Below are 18,605 nucleotides of genomic sequence, written 5' to 3'. Positions count from 1 at the left end.
TTGTGTTGGTGCTACACATCTCGGCTGCTTCCACTTTCCGTCACTTGTCATCCACCCAAGCTGTCAACAGGTTCGGGAGCCAACTTTTAGAGCGTATCACGTTATCTTGCCCTGGCCATTATCCCATAGTGCTTAACGGCGAATCATACGAGCTTCACCATTTTATACGATATCAAGTCAGCCACAAAAAACGTGCGGTAGTGTCACTGGTAAGCCATGGTTGAACTAAAAACGCCTCCCAGATTGTCTAAGTTCTGACTCACCAATTTCCCGGATTAGCTCGATTTAGGAAGGAATTAAAGATACGTCGAGGCTCGAGCAAAACCCTTCGATGAAACCATTCAGGCTGGTTGTACGACTAGTTTGATTGATTACGGGAAACCCGACAAATGTGGCGGATAGCAGGTATGCCAACAGATCGATAGTCTTTGTTTGATGTGATTTGGTCCTAGTTTGGTGATTGATGTATTCATAGAAAATGACAGGCGGAGTGTGTTCTTATTTTGTTTATTCCCCGTCTTCTTATCAAGCTTTACACTAATGTATGACACCAACTAGACTAGTTTACTATCCAGAGCACCAAGTTATTATTAGCTCACGTTATCTTGTGGCTATCGAGGACAATCTACCAACGGCGAATCCTAATGCACTTGACAAACATCACAATGATCCTCCAGGCCCCAGTTTCACATGCTTTAAACTAGACACCCCACCATATGGCATCATTCTTCTGCTTTAACTTTAATTATACTGTGTACTTGGGTACGACAGGCAGTTCGGTGTATGAGTCGACTGTATCGCCTGTAGTTAGCTAACGTCCACGTGTGTGGGATCCAATTGTCTTACCATGCTGGCACTCGAGGTTCGTAAGAGCAGGGAATAAAGGCCCAGGATGTAGAATAGTTTGAGAGAATGTCGCGATCATAATCATACTTGAATCCAATGTGTCAGAGTTTGTGTTGAACATAGCAGCTTACAGTCCAACCGAGATGGTTACTCACAGTCCTTCTAGAATCATGAAAGGAACTTGTTCCTTCATCATTGCGTTGCCCCAGCCTCCGCGCATTTCAGCAATCCGATAGACGCAACGAATATATATCGTCAAAAATGCTGTAAGCAGACCACACACAAGCCAACGAAATGGTACGGCCTGCCAGGCTTGAAGCGCGTTACCACGCAAGGGGTAAGACTTGACAGCTCGCACACGCCTAATGCAGAATGCTGTGGCCAGTGATGCGAACACAGTCAGGGTAACCACCTGAAAGGCGATACCAGCCATCATAATGTTGTTTCCGAGATTCAGCATATCATCATCGCCAATAGCCGTAGTCGCAGCGATCCCACCACCTGCAGCCTGCAGGACCAATGACACGATATCAGCGCCGATGAAGATGATCGTGTACAGCTTCGGCTTGAGCAGGGACCACTCGGATCCGAACAGTGCAACAATGTGCTTGAGCATGAGATACACAGCCGCGCTGTTGAAAGCTGGGCCAATGATGAGGCAGCAGACCTGCGCTTGGAAGGGGATGGCGTTGAAGGGTAGGAAGTACATTCCGATCCTTGCGCCATAGCCTATCATTTGAGCCAAACAACCCAAAGTAAGGACGATGCTATAGGCACGGATGCGGTATCGAATACCGAGCCAGATGTTGGAGAGAAAGGCGATGGTGAAGAGTGATGCCAGCAGTGTGTTGACCCAGAGACTCGGACGGTAACTGTAAACAGTGTGCTCTATGGGGCATTCTTCAGAGATGTGCACGCAAACCGGCATTTGTTCCGCCATCTTGAGATTAGATTTCAGGCACAGAGATGTATATGTCTTTGTCGATGTTGAAAGACTACAGAGGGGATGCTAATTTAAGGATGCAACGATTCTCATGCCAACTCGTTTGCATTTATATAAATTACAAAATACTGTCTGTCCTGCATAGCGAATCGTATTCATCTCGGTCTTCTACTCGAGGCTGTACAAGAGACAGTACAGGTTTGTGATTGGTCGAAAGACCGAGAATACGGGCTTGTCATTGTGTTTTATATATGGCAATAAACACAAATACGGATCCTGAAAGACCGAATGGAAAAAGCAACAGAAGTAGGAATTGGCACAAAGGAAATTAGAGATTGGCGAGGTTGGATCAGGGGCCAACTGCACTAAAATCCTTCGAAGTCGGTCTTTGCCCAAGCCTCAAGACGTCGTCAGCCAGGGACAGTCGAAGTAAATATGTTATTGGTTGATGATTAAGAGTGCCCCATTAATTTTCTCGGTCTTTGAGTTTAAGCTAAACTGCTCCGAAGAATCCACAATCCATCGGAAACCAAATCTCCGATGCTGACATGTCTCAACTACCTGCTCTTCCCAGGGATCTCACGCTGTTATCATGTATAGCTACATTACACAGCACCAATCAGCCTTGCGAGGGGCATTTCTGCTTTCACCATGACACTTCATTTATCTCTGATGCTCGATCTTTGTTTTATCCGGTCTTTTATTTTTGTAACCCTGAATATCTTCAGAATCTCCAAAAATGACAGCGTCACTCGCAGAGGGTGAAAAGCCCAAACGCACTAGAACCAATGTAAAGCAGTCTAAATTTGGTTGTTTCACCTGCAAGTATGGCCTCACTTTCTGGCCACTACAAACACATACACTAACCGAAATGATATAGAGCTCGGCGCATCAAGTGCGATGAAGCTAAGCCTACATGTCAACGCTGTCAATCTTCTAAGCGCGAATGCAAAGGTTATCCTCGGGGAGTATTTCTCGACTCACCGCCAAGTACAACCTCGCTTGTACCTTTATCGGCCTCGCCTTCGTCTTCAATATCGTCCTCAACTTTATCAAACATCATTTTACCTTCCACGGTTCTCTCTTTTGACCCATATCATCTTTCAAGTCCCTTTGTCAATCTTGCTTGCGGTGTTCTGGTGCAGAGTCCTCGACGCGGCAGAAATGATGCCGAACAATCGTTTTGGACTCGAACTGTGCCTCAACTAGTGCATATCGTCCCTTCGGTACGAGCTGCCGCCGAGGCGTTCGGTGCGTCTTACAAGGAATACGTTTTACGAGTAGACGATTCCTGTTCCGGTATCGAGACTACAAGGCGATATACCCAAGCCTTGAGGTTGGTGCAACACGATCTGGCTACTTTACAACACGGACCAGTCCCCTGTATCATGGCTTGTTTATTTCTTGCATTCGCTGAAGCGATACAACAGAAGCTGGACGTAGGGTTAATGCACCTTTTGGGGGCATTCTCTGTCATGTTATCACGGACCGACAAGAAGCTGTTGGCCGATGTCGATACCCAGAGTTTATCGCTACTGTTGCAGAAGCTTGATCTTCATGTCGCTACTTATGGTGTCTGTCACCCTCCAGAATTACCTCCTTCACCTCCACTTACAACGAATATTGTCGAGTCGCTCCCCCCAGACCAGGCTCTATTTAAAATCCTGCATTCGTGTTACCATTTTGACGCACAGGCATCTACTTACAAGTACACGACTCGCCGGGCGATTCCACCTGAGATGCTGATTGAGCAAGGTCGTCAACTCGCAACTCTAAGGCTATGGTTATCGTTCAACGAACTACCTTCGGCATGGGACGCGACCACACACGAATCGCTAGTAGTTCTACGCTCCCAATGCCTCACTGCCTTGGTTCATACAGCTACTATCCTGGAGCCTCGCGAAACCGGGTACGACTGCTACGGGCCCGAATTCCAGGAAATAATTACTACAATAGGAACATTGTTACTCAACAGAGGTCCATCGACAGATGTATCAAGCAGTGCATTGGGTCAACTTCCCTCTTTCAATCCAGAGATGTCAGTCTTTCATCCACTGTATTACACCGCGAAGAAATACCGAAATGGATTTTGGCGCCGCAGAGCATTGAACTTGATCCTCCGAACCGGAAAAGAAGGGCCTTGGTGTCCTAGGACAGAAGGGTTGATGATTGAAGTTGTCATCAGAAAGGAGGAGGGAGAATTTAATAAGGTGTCTTTGGATCTGTCAAGGGCCGAGGATCCAGCTCTTGATTCTCCTTCCAACATCCCTGAGAAGAATAGGATCAATGCATGCTGGCCCATTGACCCCGATGCTGAAACGAGAGAAGTCACCAAGTTTACTAAACAAAAATTTAGCAAAGGTATCTTGTATAGGTGTATGGACGTGGACCGGCTATTGGCTTCGGATGAAGCACAGAAGCCTCGCTCATGGGCATGGCTCAAATCTGCGTGGTGGGAAGAGTGGACTGAGCCTCTTGAGGAGCCAAGCTGGATTTCCAACTCAAAGGCAACTTTGATAAGACGAGTGGAAACTTTAATCCTGTTACAATTTCTATCATCCTTTTCTAACAGTGATAGTGGACATATCGTCTAATGTACACTAATTTACCACCTTGCCAAACTATTGGCTTTAGCCGATAGCATAAACCTGTAAGCAATAAATGAAAATACTATAAATACATTTAATAACTATATGTTCTAGGAATTTAAACCAAGACAGGTAGAATAGATAATTGTATTAATTACCCTATGCTTATATCGATAAGCAGATAAGATTAAGATAAGTAGATAAGCTTATCGATCATGCGTGTCCAATGAGCAGTTAATATTTTCAGGTCGCCCCGGAGTAATTATTAATAGTCTTTTACTAACAATTAATTAGGTACCTACATTTGATGGAGATATCGACTGGTGAATATTCATAATGCTATCAATATATCCTACTGCTGTTGATTCTATAGATAGCTCATCATCGTTATTATCGATTATTAATCTTTTCTTTCGCATAAATTACAAGGTCAGGCCACAATCGAAATCGATGTTAAGCAGGTGGCTGATGTAACCATACATCGCGATCCGGCGCAATTTAATAACTGGGCCGACACAGACCGTCACCATTGACCTGTGATTGAATCGAGAGCAATCCGTGTGCCGGTCAATGACAAATTTGACCTTACGATATATAATCTTCCTTCACCTTTCCTTCTTCTTCACTGACGTAATGAACAAATAAGGTTACGAATATTACTGATCAATCACTATGTAGCTATGCAATTGGCGTATTCAGCCTTACCAGGCAATGTCTTTGCGGCGACATGTCATACCTGCGACGGAAAATAAGTAATTGATCGTTCCTTTTGGAACTTCTGGCATTTTAGTACATGTTTTTCATGCGTTGCTGAAATCGATTGACGTTTTAAATTCTTTAGAAGGGTATTCGCTGAAACTTGCTCCGCCAAATAATAAGGTCTGAGAACATCAAGTGTGAAGATGGCAGACCAGACGAGCATACAGTTGCAGAAAAGGTTTATCATCCTTGTATAGACACTAAGATGTTCAGGAGCTAATAATTTGCAGACCCGAAGGCGTTTCTTGCAATGCGTGTCGACGCGTCAAGATGAAATGCGTTAGTTCTAATTCTGCATCGCCAACATGTGATCGTTGTGAAAGGTCAGGGAAACAATGTATGTACGAGACGCATAGGAGAGGTATGTGGCGTAGGAATCATGCAGGAAAAAGGTATGCAGAAAGACAAGAAAAAAAAGGAATAACTAAATTGTTGACTACGATTCACTCCGGCAGGGAAGATCCACAGACTTCAACAAACAACAATCCCGCAGAACCCTTGACTCGCGGGCACGATGGCTTACTGCGGAGTAGTGGAGGGCTTGACATCAAGAGTCTATCTTCGGGTTCATATTCAGCGCCTTCCGGTTCTGATCAGTCATCTTTTCCGCCAGGCACCTTAGCCACCGCTCTCCATGACGAAACAACATTCGGAACGGAATCCTCCAGTCGCTTCGATCTGTCGATGCAAAACTTCGATATAGCAACAGACCCAATCAAGATCCATGATCCTATCGAGATGGGACTGATTAGTAGACCGTCTGCCCAAATTCTCTTCGAGGGGTATGTACATGATGAGAAGCCAAGGAGTCCAGACTAGTCACTGACGAAACAGCTTCTTTGAACATTTCAACTCGCTTGTTGAACTCCTAGATCCAAAGCTATACTCATTTACATATACTAGAAGCCGATCTAGCTTACTGTTCACGATGCTGTTGTCCATCGCATCTAGTATATTCCAGCCTCAATCTAACAAGGCAATTAAAGCCCACTCCGAGGCTCTACTGGGTAGAGCTCTTCTGACTTGCCATTCGACAATAGAAAATGTCTGGGCTATCATCTGCATGTATTACTGGAAAGATGCAAATGACAAGAGAGGGGAAACATTGATTGGCTTTGCCTCACGCATGGCATCCTACGCGGAATGGAACACGACTCACCGGGACACCGCAGGTGGGGGTCAGCCCCTTGACTTAGGTGAGATCAAATTGCGACAAGAGCGAGACCGGCAGAGAGTTTTGGCCATTCTTCATTATAACGAAATGAGGTAAGTGCAGTCTTTGGAGCTTGACACATTGATCAATAGTAGAAGCTGACCCAAAGTTAGGTTGACTTACCTCACAAAACACACCCCACTTACATCACTCATTGTTCCCAAAACAGTGTCACGTACCTGGATCTACCAGACAGAATCAAGTTATCGCCTAGGTGACTGTACATCCGTCAGTAACCTCGAAATGACCAACATTGCCCATGATGTATATGAAAGTATCACAAAATCTGGAGAGCACCTCGGCTCCCACCAAAACGTTATTGCTGACTTGGAGCACTCTCATAATGCTATGGCATCTTTCAACATCAAGATTGATAAATGGAGAGACGAATGGTGTACTATCTATTCGAACTGTAAGCGATAACATCAATTGTTAGCGGTTCGTGACGTTGAGCTGATATCCGAACAGTTCCCAGCCTACAACCTCTCCAACAGCCCATAACCCTTCTCCAACGCGACTACACGTGTTTGTACTTTAACACGTTATATCTGCATATGCTACTGGGATCGGAGAATAGATCCTTCCACGGCGACCAAATAACCCATACGACTTGTATCTGCTTCTCCAGCGCTTTCAGCATTTTGCAACGGGCAGTTCATTTCGGGGAGATAAACGTCATCTACTATCTTTGGGATAATGCTCATAGAATGATTGCATATGCGGCAATGCTGGTTCCAAAATTGCTGGCGCTAGGCATTAATGAACCTACCATGCTAAAACACGAAACGACCTTGATACTTGATCAAGCAACTACAGCATACCTCATCGCGAGTAGGTCTATGGGTATTCGGGAATCCGATATACCAGCCCATAAGACAGGAGACAAGAACCGTGTATCTACCCAAGCAAGACTCTTTTCAGCCATCCTTACAATAATCAATGACACCACATCATACGTCGAGGAAAGTTCTGAAGATAGAGGACTACCTGACATACATTTCAACCCGGATCTTCCATGGCTTGAAGAAGATCAAGTTCCATTTAACTTCTTTGCCGAAGATAGGATGAATCATCTCCAATTTCAAAATATCGGCTTTGATGATCACGAAATTGATCAGCCAGACTATCTGAGTTCGTGTGCATCACAAAGATACGAGAGGCTAGACTTGCTGGAGGACAAGGAGTTTCTCGACTCTATGTACGTCGATGCAGGGTTACTCCCATTGCACGAATCAGGAATTCTTTTTCGTTGTTCTTAAGCAGGAGGCCCTTTCTCTACAAGATGGATTGCCAAACACTACTGCTTCCTCCGAAAGCCTGGTGCAATATCGGTTTTCACAGATAATTAGACTTGAATTTTGACATCTCTTCGTTGATCTATCATCCCAGTTCTTTCCTGAAAGTGCATGAAAGTACGACTAGGTAAGTATAAGCCAATAAATGTCATATATCCTATTGATAGTCCATTCTCCATTTCTCTTTCCATACGTCCCAATTACACCCCCACCACAGCCTGCAGAGCCGATTTGACGACTTCATCAAAATCCTTCTTCGGTAGCTCCAATATGCTGTTCATAATCTCCCCTTCCTTCTCCAGATGGCCTCCAAACTTGCCGGTAACAAATCCTGTCTCAATCAGTGAGTATATAGCATATGGGTCTCCCGCCGCTACAGCGGCCTGCTTCTCCTTGATCAGCTGACTACTATCGACTCTTTCGACAGTCAATTTCTCGTCACCAAGACGCTCAATGGCCCCGAGGAGCATGTTTTGAGTGATAGCAAAGTCACTTAGCCACACGACCCTGTTCTTCGTCTCCTCCCACTTCTTGCTCAAAGCGTTCACCATTGCCAATGCGGTGTTATCCTCGGTAGTGGTGCTGAACCAGCCATTGCCGTCGTCCCAGAGCACGAACCGTTTCTCTTTGAGGTGCATTCCGAGGAAGTTGTTACGCGCACTCCATTTCAGCCACATACCGCAAGCGATAGCCATCCATTCCAAGCCCGTAGACTCTTTGGAACGGAGGTAATCCTGGACTTCACCTTTCTCACGAAAGACTGAATTCAGGGCTCTAGCGTCGGGGTTGTTGTTGTTAAGACCGTATTCTGAGGCAACATAGCGTTTGATCTTGGCATTGACTGCAGCGTCAACGAAACGTAGTTGGTCGCTGACGGCCAAGGATGTCATGCAGTTGACGACAACATCCTGACCGGAGAATGCAGACACGAGTGCATCAGAAGGGTACGAATCATCGATAGTGATGATCCGAACGTTGGTGGGGATCTTTCCCTTGGATGATGAACGCTGCAGAACGCTGACTTTGAATGAAGGTTCGTTGGTCAGAGCATTCAGCATAATAGCACCGATAGAGCCTGTCGCTCCGACGATGAGAATGTTTTTGAATGGAGATGACATATTTGACTAATGATCTGGTTGATGCAGGGTGTTCTGAATGTGAAGTGAGAAAAAACGATACTTACCAAACTCTCAATTATATTTGCGTGGGCATCCTGAAGCTGTTTGTTTCCGTATGTCTTTGTTGCGATGTGCCATCGAGCTTACTGAGCACTCCTCGTGGCTTGCTTACAAAAATGCTCCTTTATTTCAGCGCAACCCCCACTAGATGCTATGTAATAGTAGTAAACCTATTCCTATTGGCTCGGGCTTCATTACTGACCATCGAAGACGGGCATGATTAGTATTCCCTCAGTGACTAGACCGGAAAAGGACACACCATTCGACAAGGTAAATGTCCTTTCATAACTACGAACGTACCTTTTAACTCGCCCAGTTTCACAAATTACTAAAATTGCCCGATTGATGAGAATAATAGAAAATAATGCATCTATGGAATGGTTGATTCATATTGATACTTATTGTTTGAGGGCTATAAAGCCTTGAAATCATGACGGCCAAGAAATAACCATCTCTTTATCATCATTGAATTCTAGACACAAGATAAAGTAACCTTGTCATATCTAACTGCCCAACCACAACGTGTTTTACAATTGACAACACCAAGCCAACATGCCTCAACAGCTTATAGGATCTGAGTATACTGTCTATCGTTCAGGCGATGGCAATGGGGGATTCAAGCCCACCTCGGTCAAGATACCTACCCTTGGCCCCCGTGACATTCTTGTACGCATCACACATAGCGGAGTTTGTCACACGGATATAACCTTCTGCCATATGGGTGCCCCAATAGCACTTGGCCACGAGGGTGTTGGTATCGTTGAAGCTGTGGGATCTCTCGTGACACAGTTCAATGTCGGAGATCGCGCTGGCGGTGGCTTCCATCGAGACGCATGCGGTCACTGCAAGTATTGTCTTTCTGGCAAAGATATATACTGCTACGATCGTGTCATCTTTGGTGAAGGCGATTTCGATAACGGTACCTTTGGCTCGTATTACATCGGAAAGGAGACATTCCTGCACAAGATTCCCGAGGGCCTTGCTAGTGAACATGCCGCGCCTCTTCAGTGCGCCGGTGCGACTGTTTACGCTGCTCTCAAAGCTACAGTCACCTCTGACAAGAGGGTAGGTATTCTTGGAATTGGTGGATTAGGTCACCTCGCTATTCAGTATGCAAATAAGATGGGCGCGGATGTTGTTATATACAGCACGAGTGCTAGCAAGGAGGCAGAGGCACGTCAGCTTGGCGCAAAGGAGTTTTATCTCGTTGAGAACATGTTTGATGAAGCCAAAGCACCCATCGATGTTCTTGTGGTTTGCGGAACCAAGTATCCTGATTGGGATCGGTAAGTAATGATCCAACATTAACACCTGTATTTACTAAACCGAGTCTTGTAGTATCATGGTCAAGGAGTTTCTAGCTAGGGATGGTGTCATTGTCCCTCTTGCTGCTCCTGTCCATGGGCCCCTGAGCCTGCCGTACGTTACCTTCTCCCATGGTCACAATTTAGCTAACATTTTATTAGAGCTGGAGCTATGTTTTTTCAAGGTTACCATGTCTTCTCGAGTTTAGTCGGTTCCCGCAATGTGCACGACGAAATGTTGGAGTTCTCAGCCCGACATGGCATCAAACCAATGGTCCAAGTCTTCAAGCATGAGGGTGCGAAGACAATCAAGGAAGTATTCGAGCTCGTTGGAATGAACAAGATGAGATACAGAGCTGTTTTGGAGATGTAATGTTAAGGAGCAATATGTTGGGTATCAGTTATGACATAGCCTAAGTTTATCTGAACAATGTTGAAAGAGCCAATACCGAGATTCGTTTCCCCCGCTCGCAGCCGTTGGGACTTTGCTGTAGGTTATGTTATAGGGCGCAATAGGTGTGGGCTCATAATTAAGGGCCCAACGGGTATCGCAATGGGCTGAACCGGGACGAATCGGATGTTTGTCGTTATCGGAATCCACTTTCGTAGATGCATCTCACGATATGTAGTATAACCCCAGAACCCGAAAGGCTTCGAGGCCGAGATCAATCGATGCTAACCGCAAGGAGAACAAACTCCTGTCAGGGTTCCGATAGGCGTTTATTTAAAATTTCATTAGTTAGAAGTAATCTGTTTTGAGCCTCGTACTGACAGCAGGAAGCTTCTCTTTGGCCGGCGTAGCTTTGGTCTCTTGATACGAGACGCCGTTGTTACACCATGGCGCCACTTCTGCAGCGCCTCCCGCCCAAAATCTAACGTAAGATAAGTCGAGGTCCCCGAGACATGGGGTCTTGTGTCAAATCCTTATATCAATCCACAAAATAGCCTAATTATCGCGATAAGATCCACCGTCTGGGGCGCACAAGAGCGCTGACTGAATTGACAGTCTGAGAGGTGATCAGTGTGTAAGAAACATGTGGATTTATTGAGTATGAATACATGTCTAATCCTGCATCATTATATTGCCGGCTACGTGTTGGCGGCAGACACCGGCGTCTTGGTGGAGAAAACCGGCGTCTTAGACTAAATAAACCGGCTCTGTCATCCTTTAGTCACAGCGCAAAGTTATAGCCATTGGTTCATTTTCAAGCTGAATATTTGTTGGTGGCTCAAATCTATATGCATTGCGGGCCACAATTTCACGACCTAATTGATCGAGGCTTTGGTACAATGGGAAATATATTTGGTCTGTCCTTAGCCGGTATTTTGAGTTTTACGTTAGGTGCATGTATGAACTCTGTTATGCTGGGTAATAAACACACAAATCCTTACCCCTTCAATCTGCCATAAAGTCATTTTAAAGGACATGCTACAAAACATGATGCCGTTCTCCATCCCAGCATCAAACTTAGGGGGCTCCAGTAATGTCGTCGAAGATGTGGGAGGCCCCGTGCCAGGGCCCAGAAGGGGAAGACCTGTGGAAACATCAGCAACCGGATCCGTCAGTCATGTAAGTAACACCGTTATGCATACTTGGCAAACCTGTCTTCTTCTTATTCAAGCCAAGGATCTTCATCTAGTGAATCCCAACTGATTAAGTAGCGTCGGCGCATGCAAAATCGTATGGCCCAGCGTGCATATCGACAGCGCAAGGAGTCTGCCATTGACATCCTCAAGAAGAAAGTCGAAGAGCTAGAGAAAGCCAAGGAAGATATTGGAAATGAGTTCCTTAATTTTACAGCAGTTATTCTTGAGAAAGATAGTGTCAGGAACAGCCCTGAAATTGTTGAGCACATCAAAAAGTCTACCATCAACATTCTCACCAGTACCCAAGAGACCAGCGAAACGGAAGACCAAGACATGGACCAATTTTTGTCCATGAATGAAGTGCCAACTGGTGACTCAACTGCCTGTACATTCAGCACAGATCAAGTAAATTCACTTGGCTTCCCAATGGCCGACCATGTACCGGAACTCGAATTCGATAACCTGTTCGCCCAAAACACCAATACAGAAGCCACTATGTCATCCTCGAGTTGCAACGTCTCAACGCCATCAGCGCTTGATCAAAGCTCTTACTTCCAGCTTCCCATCAATCAGACGCCAGAATATGCCATGTATCAACTCCCTGGAGCCACCTACGATACCTCACTATGCTGTACCCGATCATACAGTTCACAAGAAGCCACGTTCGGAAGGCGTTATCACAGGGCGTCTCAAGAAGCTGCCTTCCTTCTCGCCTCCATGAAGCACTCACCACCTACTTGGTACAAGAAGGTTTTTGGGTTTTGTTTGCACTTTGAGACAAGAGAGGAGATCACTCAACGACTGGGTGATTCTGTGCGCAAATCTCGCGAAGAGACCTTGAATAACTGGAGATTTCCTTTCACAAACGTCGGTGGTGCTGGACTTTTCTATCCCAATCAAGGCTATGGCAACAATGACTTGCCCGTTGGAAACCGATCTCTCCAAAGCGAGTCTTACAGACCATCGGAGATGTCAGGATTTTCCATGGGTCCATTCGGACCGTCTATTGAACAAGTCCGAGATACTCGCCTCAGCTCGCAATTACGCATCATCGATCCCAATTATGAAGGCGACTTCTTTGATGCGGATGAGATTGAGATTTGTTTGAGAGGCTATGGTGTTACGATACCTCCTTGTAAAGACTATGTGACGGCTTATATCGACATGGGTATGTTCGAGCGAGCAGAAGCTCGGGAGACAGCCGAATCTCAAGTGGACGATCCAGTTACGCCACCTGATGTTTCAGTCAATTCAGGACACCTGTTCGAAGATGTTTCAACTTCACAGGATACGGAAACTGCATCTTTGAACTGCCCTGTTGGTTTGATGGGTTTGGCGATGGGAGCGATGCCTGCACAGCCAAAACCACAACCACAAAGCCAATGGAAGACACCTACAAAAATGGAAACAAAGGTAATGGTCGATGTAGGAAAGCTGATCACATGTAAGTTCAACTACTGATTTTTCGTCATGAAATTAATTAACACTCTATCTAAATAGGTTTATGCAATTCGACTGTTTGTTTAGGGCGGACTCCCGCTGTACGGCCAAGAGACATTAGAATGGCACTGAAGATGTCTCTCATCGGTGATGATTAAGTAGGTACAGAGAAGCAAGGCTGGGTAGCACATTTTAGGATGATTTCATTAGCTTTCGCAATAAAACCTTCAATACATCGCAGACAGCATATGACAACGCCCATGGCGGTAAATCTCGAGATCACAGGCACGATTAACCTCTAACTATAACATTTTCAAACGGTAATGGGCTCACTTGTCCGTGTTCGAAGCAACAATCGTTTCTTAGTTCAATAATACTCAAGAATATACATCGCCCAGTATCCGTTTTTTACCCCTCCAAGAACAGTTCAACATGTTTTACAAAGGTTGTCGCATATTGAAAAAGAAATCCATGCCCGCTGTCGGGATACAGGATGAGCTGGCCTCTCGGTACTTTCTGGTAGATAAGGTAACTGTTTGATGTGGGGATCATGTAGTCGTTCTGCGTGTCTAGTATTAGCAACGTTCAGATTCTTATGAACAGTACTCACATTTCCGTTGGCAACTAGGACAGGGATGTTGACCTCTGACAGACGGTCATAGGCACCATCCTCGCCCCTACTGGTGTCGGGGCTCATGGTGAAGTCATGACCTTGAGTTGCCTGGCCCTTGATGCCTTTACCCTGGTCTATGTATCCACTGCTTAACCACTGAGAAACCTCCTCGCCGGAGGAAGATTGGTTTCTCTCGTGGATTCGACCCCACCAGGCCTCTGCAGCTGCATCACCTTGTGGATTCTTGTGGAAGAACAAAGTCTTGAAGACGTCAATGTTGACATCTTTGACCCCAGCAACTGCACCAACATCGTCATTTGGTGACAGAGCTAGGTCTTTCCCGTAGCTGGTGCCGGTACCAGCAAGGATCAGCTTGCGAATCTTGAACTTGCTCGGATCAGAGTTGAGAGTGACCATCTGGGCAACATAGCCTCCGATACTGAACCCAAGCAGATCAACCTCGCGTTCCTTGATAAGCTCAATAAACTGTGAAATGTCGGCTGCAGACTGACGAATGGAGGTAGCCACTTCGCCGGTACTCAGTCCGACACCGAGGTAATCAACAGTGATGACACGGCGTTTGACAGCCAAATTGTTGATGAGAAGAGGATCCCATTTATCCATTGTACCACGAAAATGGGTCAAGACAACAAGTGGTGTGCCAAAGCCAGCCCCGATCTGACGGTAGGCGTATTTAGCGCCATTTGGGGACTGGACATACTGCGTTCTAGCTGTTTGCTGAGTTGCCATGATGGAGTCAAGATTTAGTATTTTTCGTGATTGAAGTAGAGTAAAATGAATTTCTGGTGATTCTGAAAAGATTCTCGATGTGTTCGGCAGTTCTATATATTGGAGGCTGTCATGTTGGTGTGAATCGGAGTGCTTACTGATTGAAGGAGGCACTAGTAATCTGTCAGACTTTAAGCTTACTCATTTGCCGATTACTTGTCACCTCCGGTCGAACCCTTGGCATTGGAGACATGTTGTGCTTTCTCCCTCGCATGTTCAAGCCAGTCATGTTTTGACAACAATCCTGCCGAATGTTTGTTCGGGGGTACATTGGTGAGCCTATCCGTTCAGCTTGTCACCTTAATCGCAGAACCAGAGTATTACCTGCAGAGATGGGTTCGCACAGTAAGCAACGTCCCATTCCCCATCAACCGCGACCGACCCAACTAACCCTTCCAAAGCTACAGATATGTCTCTGCGGTAGTATAAATGAGACATAGGCTTCTCATCTTCTCAAGACTTAAGCTAACCATCATTATTGCAACAACCTTCACTGACACTCCAATCCCAAATATGGCACCATCTCTGGACCATGTTTTTACCATGCGGCTATACACGTCGCCCGAAAAGGCCCTTGTGGTTCCAGAAGCCAAAGGCAACAACCATCGCATTATAGCCTTCCTGACACACGGTCATGTCAAAGGTAGTGGCTTCGAGGCAGAGCTTCAACCTGGAGGTGCTGACTGGATATTGGTATGAATTTCATCACGCTGCATGGTAGCTACTCTGTATTAATAAACATTCTAGAGGGACCCAGAAACAAACACGGGACATATTGATGTTCGTGTACAATTTCGCACTAAAGAAGGTCAAGGTCTTTACATACACTTCCAAGGTGTACTACAAATCGATAATAAGTGGATGGAAGTCTTTACTCGAGGTCCAGAGGCTCGGACACTTGAGTTCGGTGAGAACTACTGGCTAAGCGCACCTATTTTGGAAACCAGTCACCCTGACTTCAAGTGGGTGGAGCGATCTGAGTTCGTGGGTGAACTTCGATGGCTGATTGACGAGGATGGCTCTGTCGCGGTAGAAAATGCTATTTACAAAGTTAGTCCAAGTAGTGTTTAATCATTTTGGATGCAGCAGAAATAATTAAGTATTTTTATATAAGTTATTACACCTTGAACAATTATTTATGCTCTCGTGGCTCAACAGTTTGGTTACTTGTTCTTGGTTAGTGCCGATAGACTATTTTTAACTTTGAAAATAGGGTCAGGAAGATGTTATCTTATCTCTAGAGGATAAGATAAGGAAACTGTGTATGATTGGCTCACAATGGGAGACTGAGTCAGCAGGATAAGCTGAGAGTCCTAGTCCAGTTGGTCTTTTCATAATGCATCTCTTTCCTCTTCGCCTCAAACCTTTCCACTCTTGAACTCAGCTTCATGGTCTAGATACAGAGTGCCGATAACATGCCTGAAGACGAAAGACCATGCGACAGCCTTACTAAGACACGTGTACGGCAGTTTCACACCCGCAGTAAGACAGGCTGCTCCAGTTGCCGAACCCGTCGGAAACGATGTGATGAACAGAAACCAGAATGGTATAGATTACCCGCATTTATAAACTCCTTCTTTCCCAATGTGGGAGGCCGTTACTAAGGCTTGGCACTATATAGTAACAACTGTATTAACCTGGGCCGGGTGTGTTCCTACGGCCCGTTGAAGCTTCCTTTAAGGGAGCGTAGGGCCCAACAAAAGGAGGTCCATCCATGGGAGCAGGCACCCTGGCAAATTGAGCAACCATCACAACAATTATCAGTGAAACGTACACCGATACCCACACAACTACCGTTCATGAACCATGATAGAGAATACAACAAACTCGCCTGTGAGATGCCCTTGAAATCTCATGAGCTTTTCCAATATCGTGAGGACATCTTCTCCAATTTTAATGCCGCTACTGACATTGACAAGTGTTTAAGTATGAACAAGGACCTAAAAATAGTCCCAAGACGCCCGTCACAAATTGGTGTGTTGTCTGTATCTGTTACATGTCCGTGGTTACTAACTCGTGTAGCTTGATGCGTCTGACAGACGATCCTTGTGCATTACGAAGTACCATTCTCCTTGCTGGAATGCATTTTTGTTTTCAGAATGGTAACTTGGCATTTTTCGAATCTACATTTCTCTACCACAAGGTTGAAGTAATGCGATATATCAACAAGTGGATTGCATCCAGCAGCCATAAGCGTGATACAACCATTATCAGGCAAATGACGACATTAGCCTTTACCGAGGTAGGACTTCCGTGGTCGCCCTCATGCTCTTAGTTCAGAAACTCATATGTCCAAGGTGTGTACAGGTGAGATTCTAGGAGCTGAAGCCCACGCGAGTGGCATTTTGGCCATCATAGAGAACGCAGCAGCCAGAGACAAGAAAGAAAAGCCAGATATCTCAAACTACAGGCAACCTGATCAAGAACTAGCAAATCGCTATTTCATCATGGCATATACTTATATCAGTGGCCTCAAAAGCCTGCTCGGAGGCGTTTGTCGTCTCGGGGGAGTCGATGATGCTAGTATCGAAGACTTTTCAGCCAAGGAATTAGTCGAGATGTCATATCTATGGCATAAAGGCGAGGCATTGCAGTCATGGGCCTTGAAACTCCAGGCCCTGCGTTTGTTGCCTTTCTTTTTGGCCCCTCTACCTGTAGGGGCGACGTTCAACTATGCTGACGGGCATGCTATAATCCAATCCCTCCGGCAATTCACATGCCCAACGGGAGTCGACGACTCAGAAAATACGAGTATTTGCACTAATTCTTCTGACAAAATATTCGAGAATTTTTGGAGACGAGGTCCCGCTTCCAGGTTGTTGGGAGAGTGTGTCCTCGCTCATGTCGAGACCATCTCTGTCAACAAAGGCGTGTCGCAAAGTTTTGTGAGAGACGGAACTTCTTTTGAGAGTCCGTGGTGTGCGCTTGTCATTGCTGCTATGTTATATGGCCAAGTAATCCTTGGTGCGCTGGAGCCTATAGACAATCGCATGCACAAGTACACTATTACCTTGTTCCACCACGATATGGCTTCTTATATCCAAGAAGGTCGAGGTTCGAATAACCCTGGGCTTCTCCTTTGGCTGTTGTTACTTGGTTTGGTTGGTTGCCATATATACCCGAAGGACGAGAAGGATAAGACGCCGCATCCCAGTGTCCTATTCTTCCAGGCGGCGGTTAGGAGACAAGCCAAAGAAGTGGGTATCTCGACTTGGTCAGAAGCAAGAGTCGTCCTAGCTGAAGTGGTATGGCCCAGTGCAAGCGATAGAAGCGCGTTTATCAAGGATCTTTGGGATGGAGCTGTTCTTCTGGATACTGTGATTTAGTTCAATTTTGCGCGATCATAGTGGACGGGCCTGTTTCCTGGATTTAATCTGTTTAGCTTTTTATCTGTCTAGAAGTAATTCCTCAAACCTAAATAACCTGTCCCATTCACTTTATTATCTCGGAGTGATATTCGACTCATTTACTTGTTGTATTCAATAGATGCCATGATATAGTCGTGGTGGTTACCCTGTGCTTCTCTTATCAAGGTTTCTCAATTTAGGTACAGCTAGTACGGAAATAGTATGGCGTTGGATATCATGATGCTTGGTAATCTAATCTCGCTCAAAGTTGCTGGGGAGAGAACTAGGTCTAGTTAGTGCTTACGTTGCTCGACATGGTTGATCTGGATAAGCTTATTATCCGTACATTTCATACTCCTTCTCCAAATTAAACAGACAACTTTCTGCGAGCACGTTTCAGGCCGGCTGCAGTCGTCGGGCAAAATGCCGTCTTTAGGATGTGCAACGTGTCGAGGTATGTAGCTCCCCTCCGCTGGCACAATATTGATTGCTTTGCTGACGACATTGTTAGCTCGCAAAGTCCGCTGTGACCAAACCTTACCGAAATGCAATCGGTGCGTCAAGGCAGGGCGAGTTTGTGAGGGCTATGGCTTGCGTCTGTCTTGGCCCCGTCACAATGACAAGCGACGTGCTATTATTGGACCAGATTCTAAACAATCTCGGTTCAAAAGCGCTCCCGTGCATCATCGACTCGTGAATGCTT

At 45.7% G+C, this 18,605-nt stretch overlaps 8 protein-coding genes across 8 annotated transcripts; 5 read left to right on the top strand and 3 right to left on the bottom strand.

The window, feature by feature from the left end:
* Positions 1 to 745: 745 nt before the first annotated feature.
* On the bottom strand, positions 746 to 1,786 carry FPOAC1_005399 (uncharacterized protein; the record flags this gene model as incomplete). The annotated part of the gene is made up of 3 exons (XM_044849927.1): positions 746 to 792; positions 847 to 932; positions 1,002 to 1,786. The coding sequence occupies 3 exons, from the start codon at positions 1,784 to 1,786 to the stop codon at positions 746 to 748; spliced, it is 918 nt and encodes a 305-aa protein (XP_044708637.1).
* A 742-nt stretch (positions 1,787 to 2,528) lies between these two features.
* Positions 2,529 to 4,383, top strand: FPOAC1_005398 (uncharacterized protein; the record flags this gene model as incomplete). Its single annotated transcript, XM_044849926.1, has 2 exons — positions 2,529 to 2,614; positions 2,670 to 4,383. The coding sequence occupies 2 exons, from the start codon at positions 2,529 to 2,531 to the stop codon at positions 4,381 to 4,383; spliced, it is 1,800 nt and encodes a 599-aa protein (XP_044708636.1).
* Positions 4,384 to 5,279: 896 nt separating this feature from the next.
* Positions 5,280 to 7,608, top strand: FPOAC1_005397 (uncharacterized protein; the record flags this gene model as incomplete). Its single annotated transcript, XM_044849925.1, has 6 exons — positions 5,280 to 5,314; positions 5,367 to 5,528; positions 5,592 to 5,918; positions 5,971 to 6,402; positions 6,463 to 6,761; positions 6,818 to 7,608. 6 exons carry the CDS (start codon positions 5,280 to 5,282, stop codon positions 7,606 to 7,608), a joined length of 2,046 nt encoding a protein of 681 aa, XP_044708635.1.
* A 236-nt stretch (positions 7,609 to 7,844) lies between these two features.
* FPOAC1_005396 (uncharacterized protein) lies at positions 7,845 to 8,762 on the bottom strand (the record flags this gene model as incomplete). Its single annotated transcript, XM_044849924.1, has 1 exon — positions 7,845 to 8,762. The coding sequence occupies one exon, from the start codon at positions 8,760 to 8,762 to the stop codon at positions 7,845 to 7,847; it is 918 nt and encodes a 305-aa protein (XP_044708634.1).
* Positions 8,763 to 9,374: 612 nt separating this feature from the next.
* Positions 9,375 to 10,499, top strand: FPOAC1_005395 (uncharacterized protein; the record flags this gene model as incomplete). The annotated part of the gene is made up of 3 exons (XM_044849923.1): positions 9,375 to 10,108; positions 10,161 to 10,241; positions 10,289 to 10,499. The coding sequence occupies 3 exons, from the start codon at positions 9,375 to 9,377 to the stop codon at positions 10,497 to 10,499; spliced, it is 1,026 nt and encodes a 341-aa protein (XP_044708633.1).
* A 1,065-nt stretch (positions 10,500 to 11,564) lies between these two features.
* Positions 11,565 to 13,311, top strand: FPOAC1_005394 (uncharacterized protein; the record flags this gene model as incomplete). The annotated part of the gene is made up of 3 exons (XM_044849922.1): positions 11,565 to 11,696; positions 11,789 to 13,157; positions 13,214 to 13,311. The coding sequence occupies 3 exons, from the start codon at positions 11,565 to 11,567 to the stop codon at positions 13,309 to 13,311; spliced, it is 1,599 nt and encodes a 532-aa protein (XP_044708632.1).
* A 250-nt stretch (positions 13,312 to 13,561) lies between these two features.
* Positions 13,562 to 14,516, bottom strand: FPOAC1_005393 (uncharacterized protein; the record flags this gene model as incomplete). The annotated part of the gene is made up of 2 exons (XM_044849921.1): positions 13,562 to 13,714; positions 13,764 to 14,516. 2 exons carry the CDS (start codon positions 14,514 to 14,516, stop codon positions 13,562 to 13,564), a joined length of 906 nt encoding a protein of 301 aa, XP_044708631.1.
* A 552-nt stretch (positions 14,517 to 15,068) lies between these two features.
* Positions 15,069 to 17,881, top strand: FPOAC1_005392 (uncharacterized protein; the record flags this gene model as incomplete). The annotated part of the gene is made up of 8 exons (XM_044849920.1): positions 15,069 to 15,248; positions 15,303 to 15,605; positions 15,953 to 16,015; positions 16,091 to 16,101; positions 16,177 to 16,427; positions 16,475 to 16,529; positions 16,578 to 16,797; positions 16,853 to 17,881. 8 exons carry the CDS (start codon positions 15,069 to 15,071, stop codon positions 17,879 to 17,881), a joined length of 2,112 nt encoding a protein of 703 aa, XP_044708630.1.
* Positions 17,882 to 18,605: the final 724 nt, after the last annotated feature.

Source organism: Fusarium poae, chromosome 2 (assembly GCF_019609905.1).
Source record: "Fusarium poae strain DAOMC 252244 chromosome 2, whole genome shotgun sequence".
NCBI classification, from domain to species: Eukaryota; Fungi; Ascomycota; class Sordariomycetes; order Hypocreales; family Nectriaceae; genus Fusarium; species Fusarium poae.
Note: the sequence above shows the minus strand (reverse complement) of the source record. Positions and strands in the feature narration are given on the sequence as shown.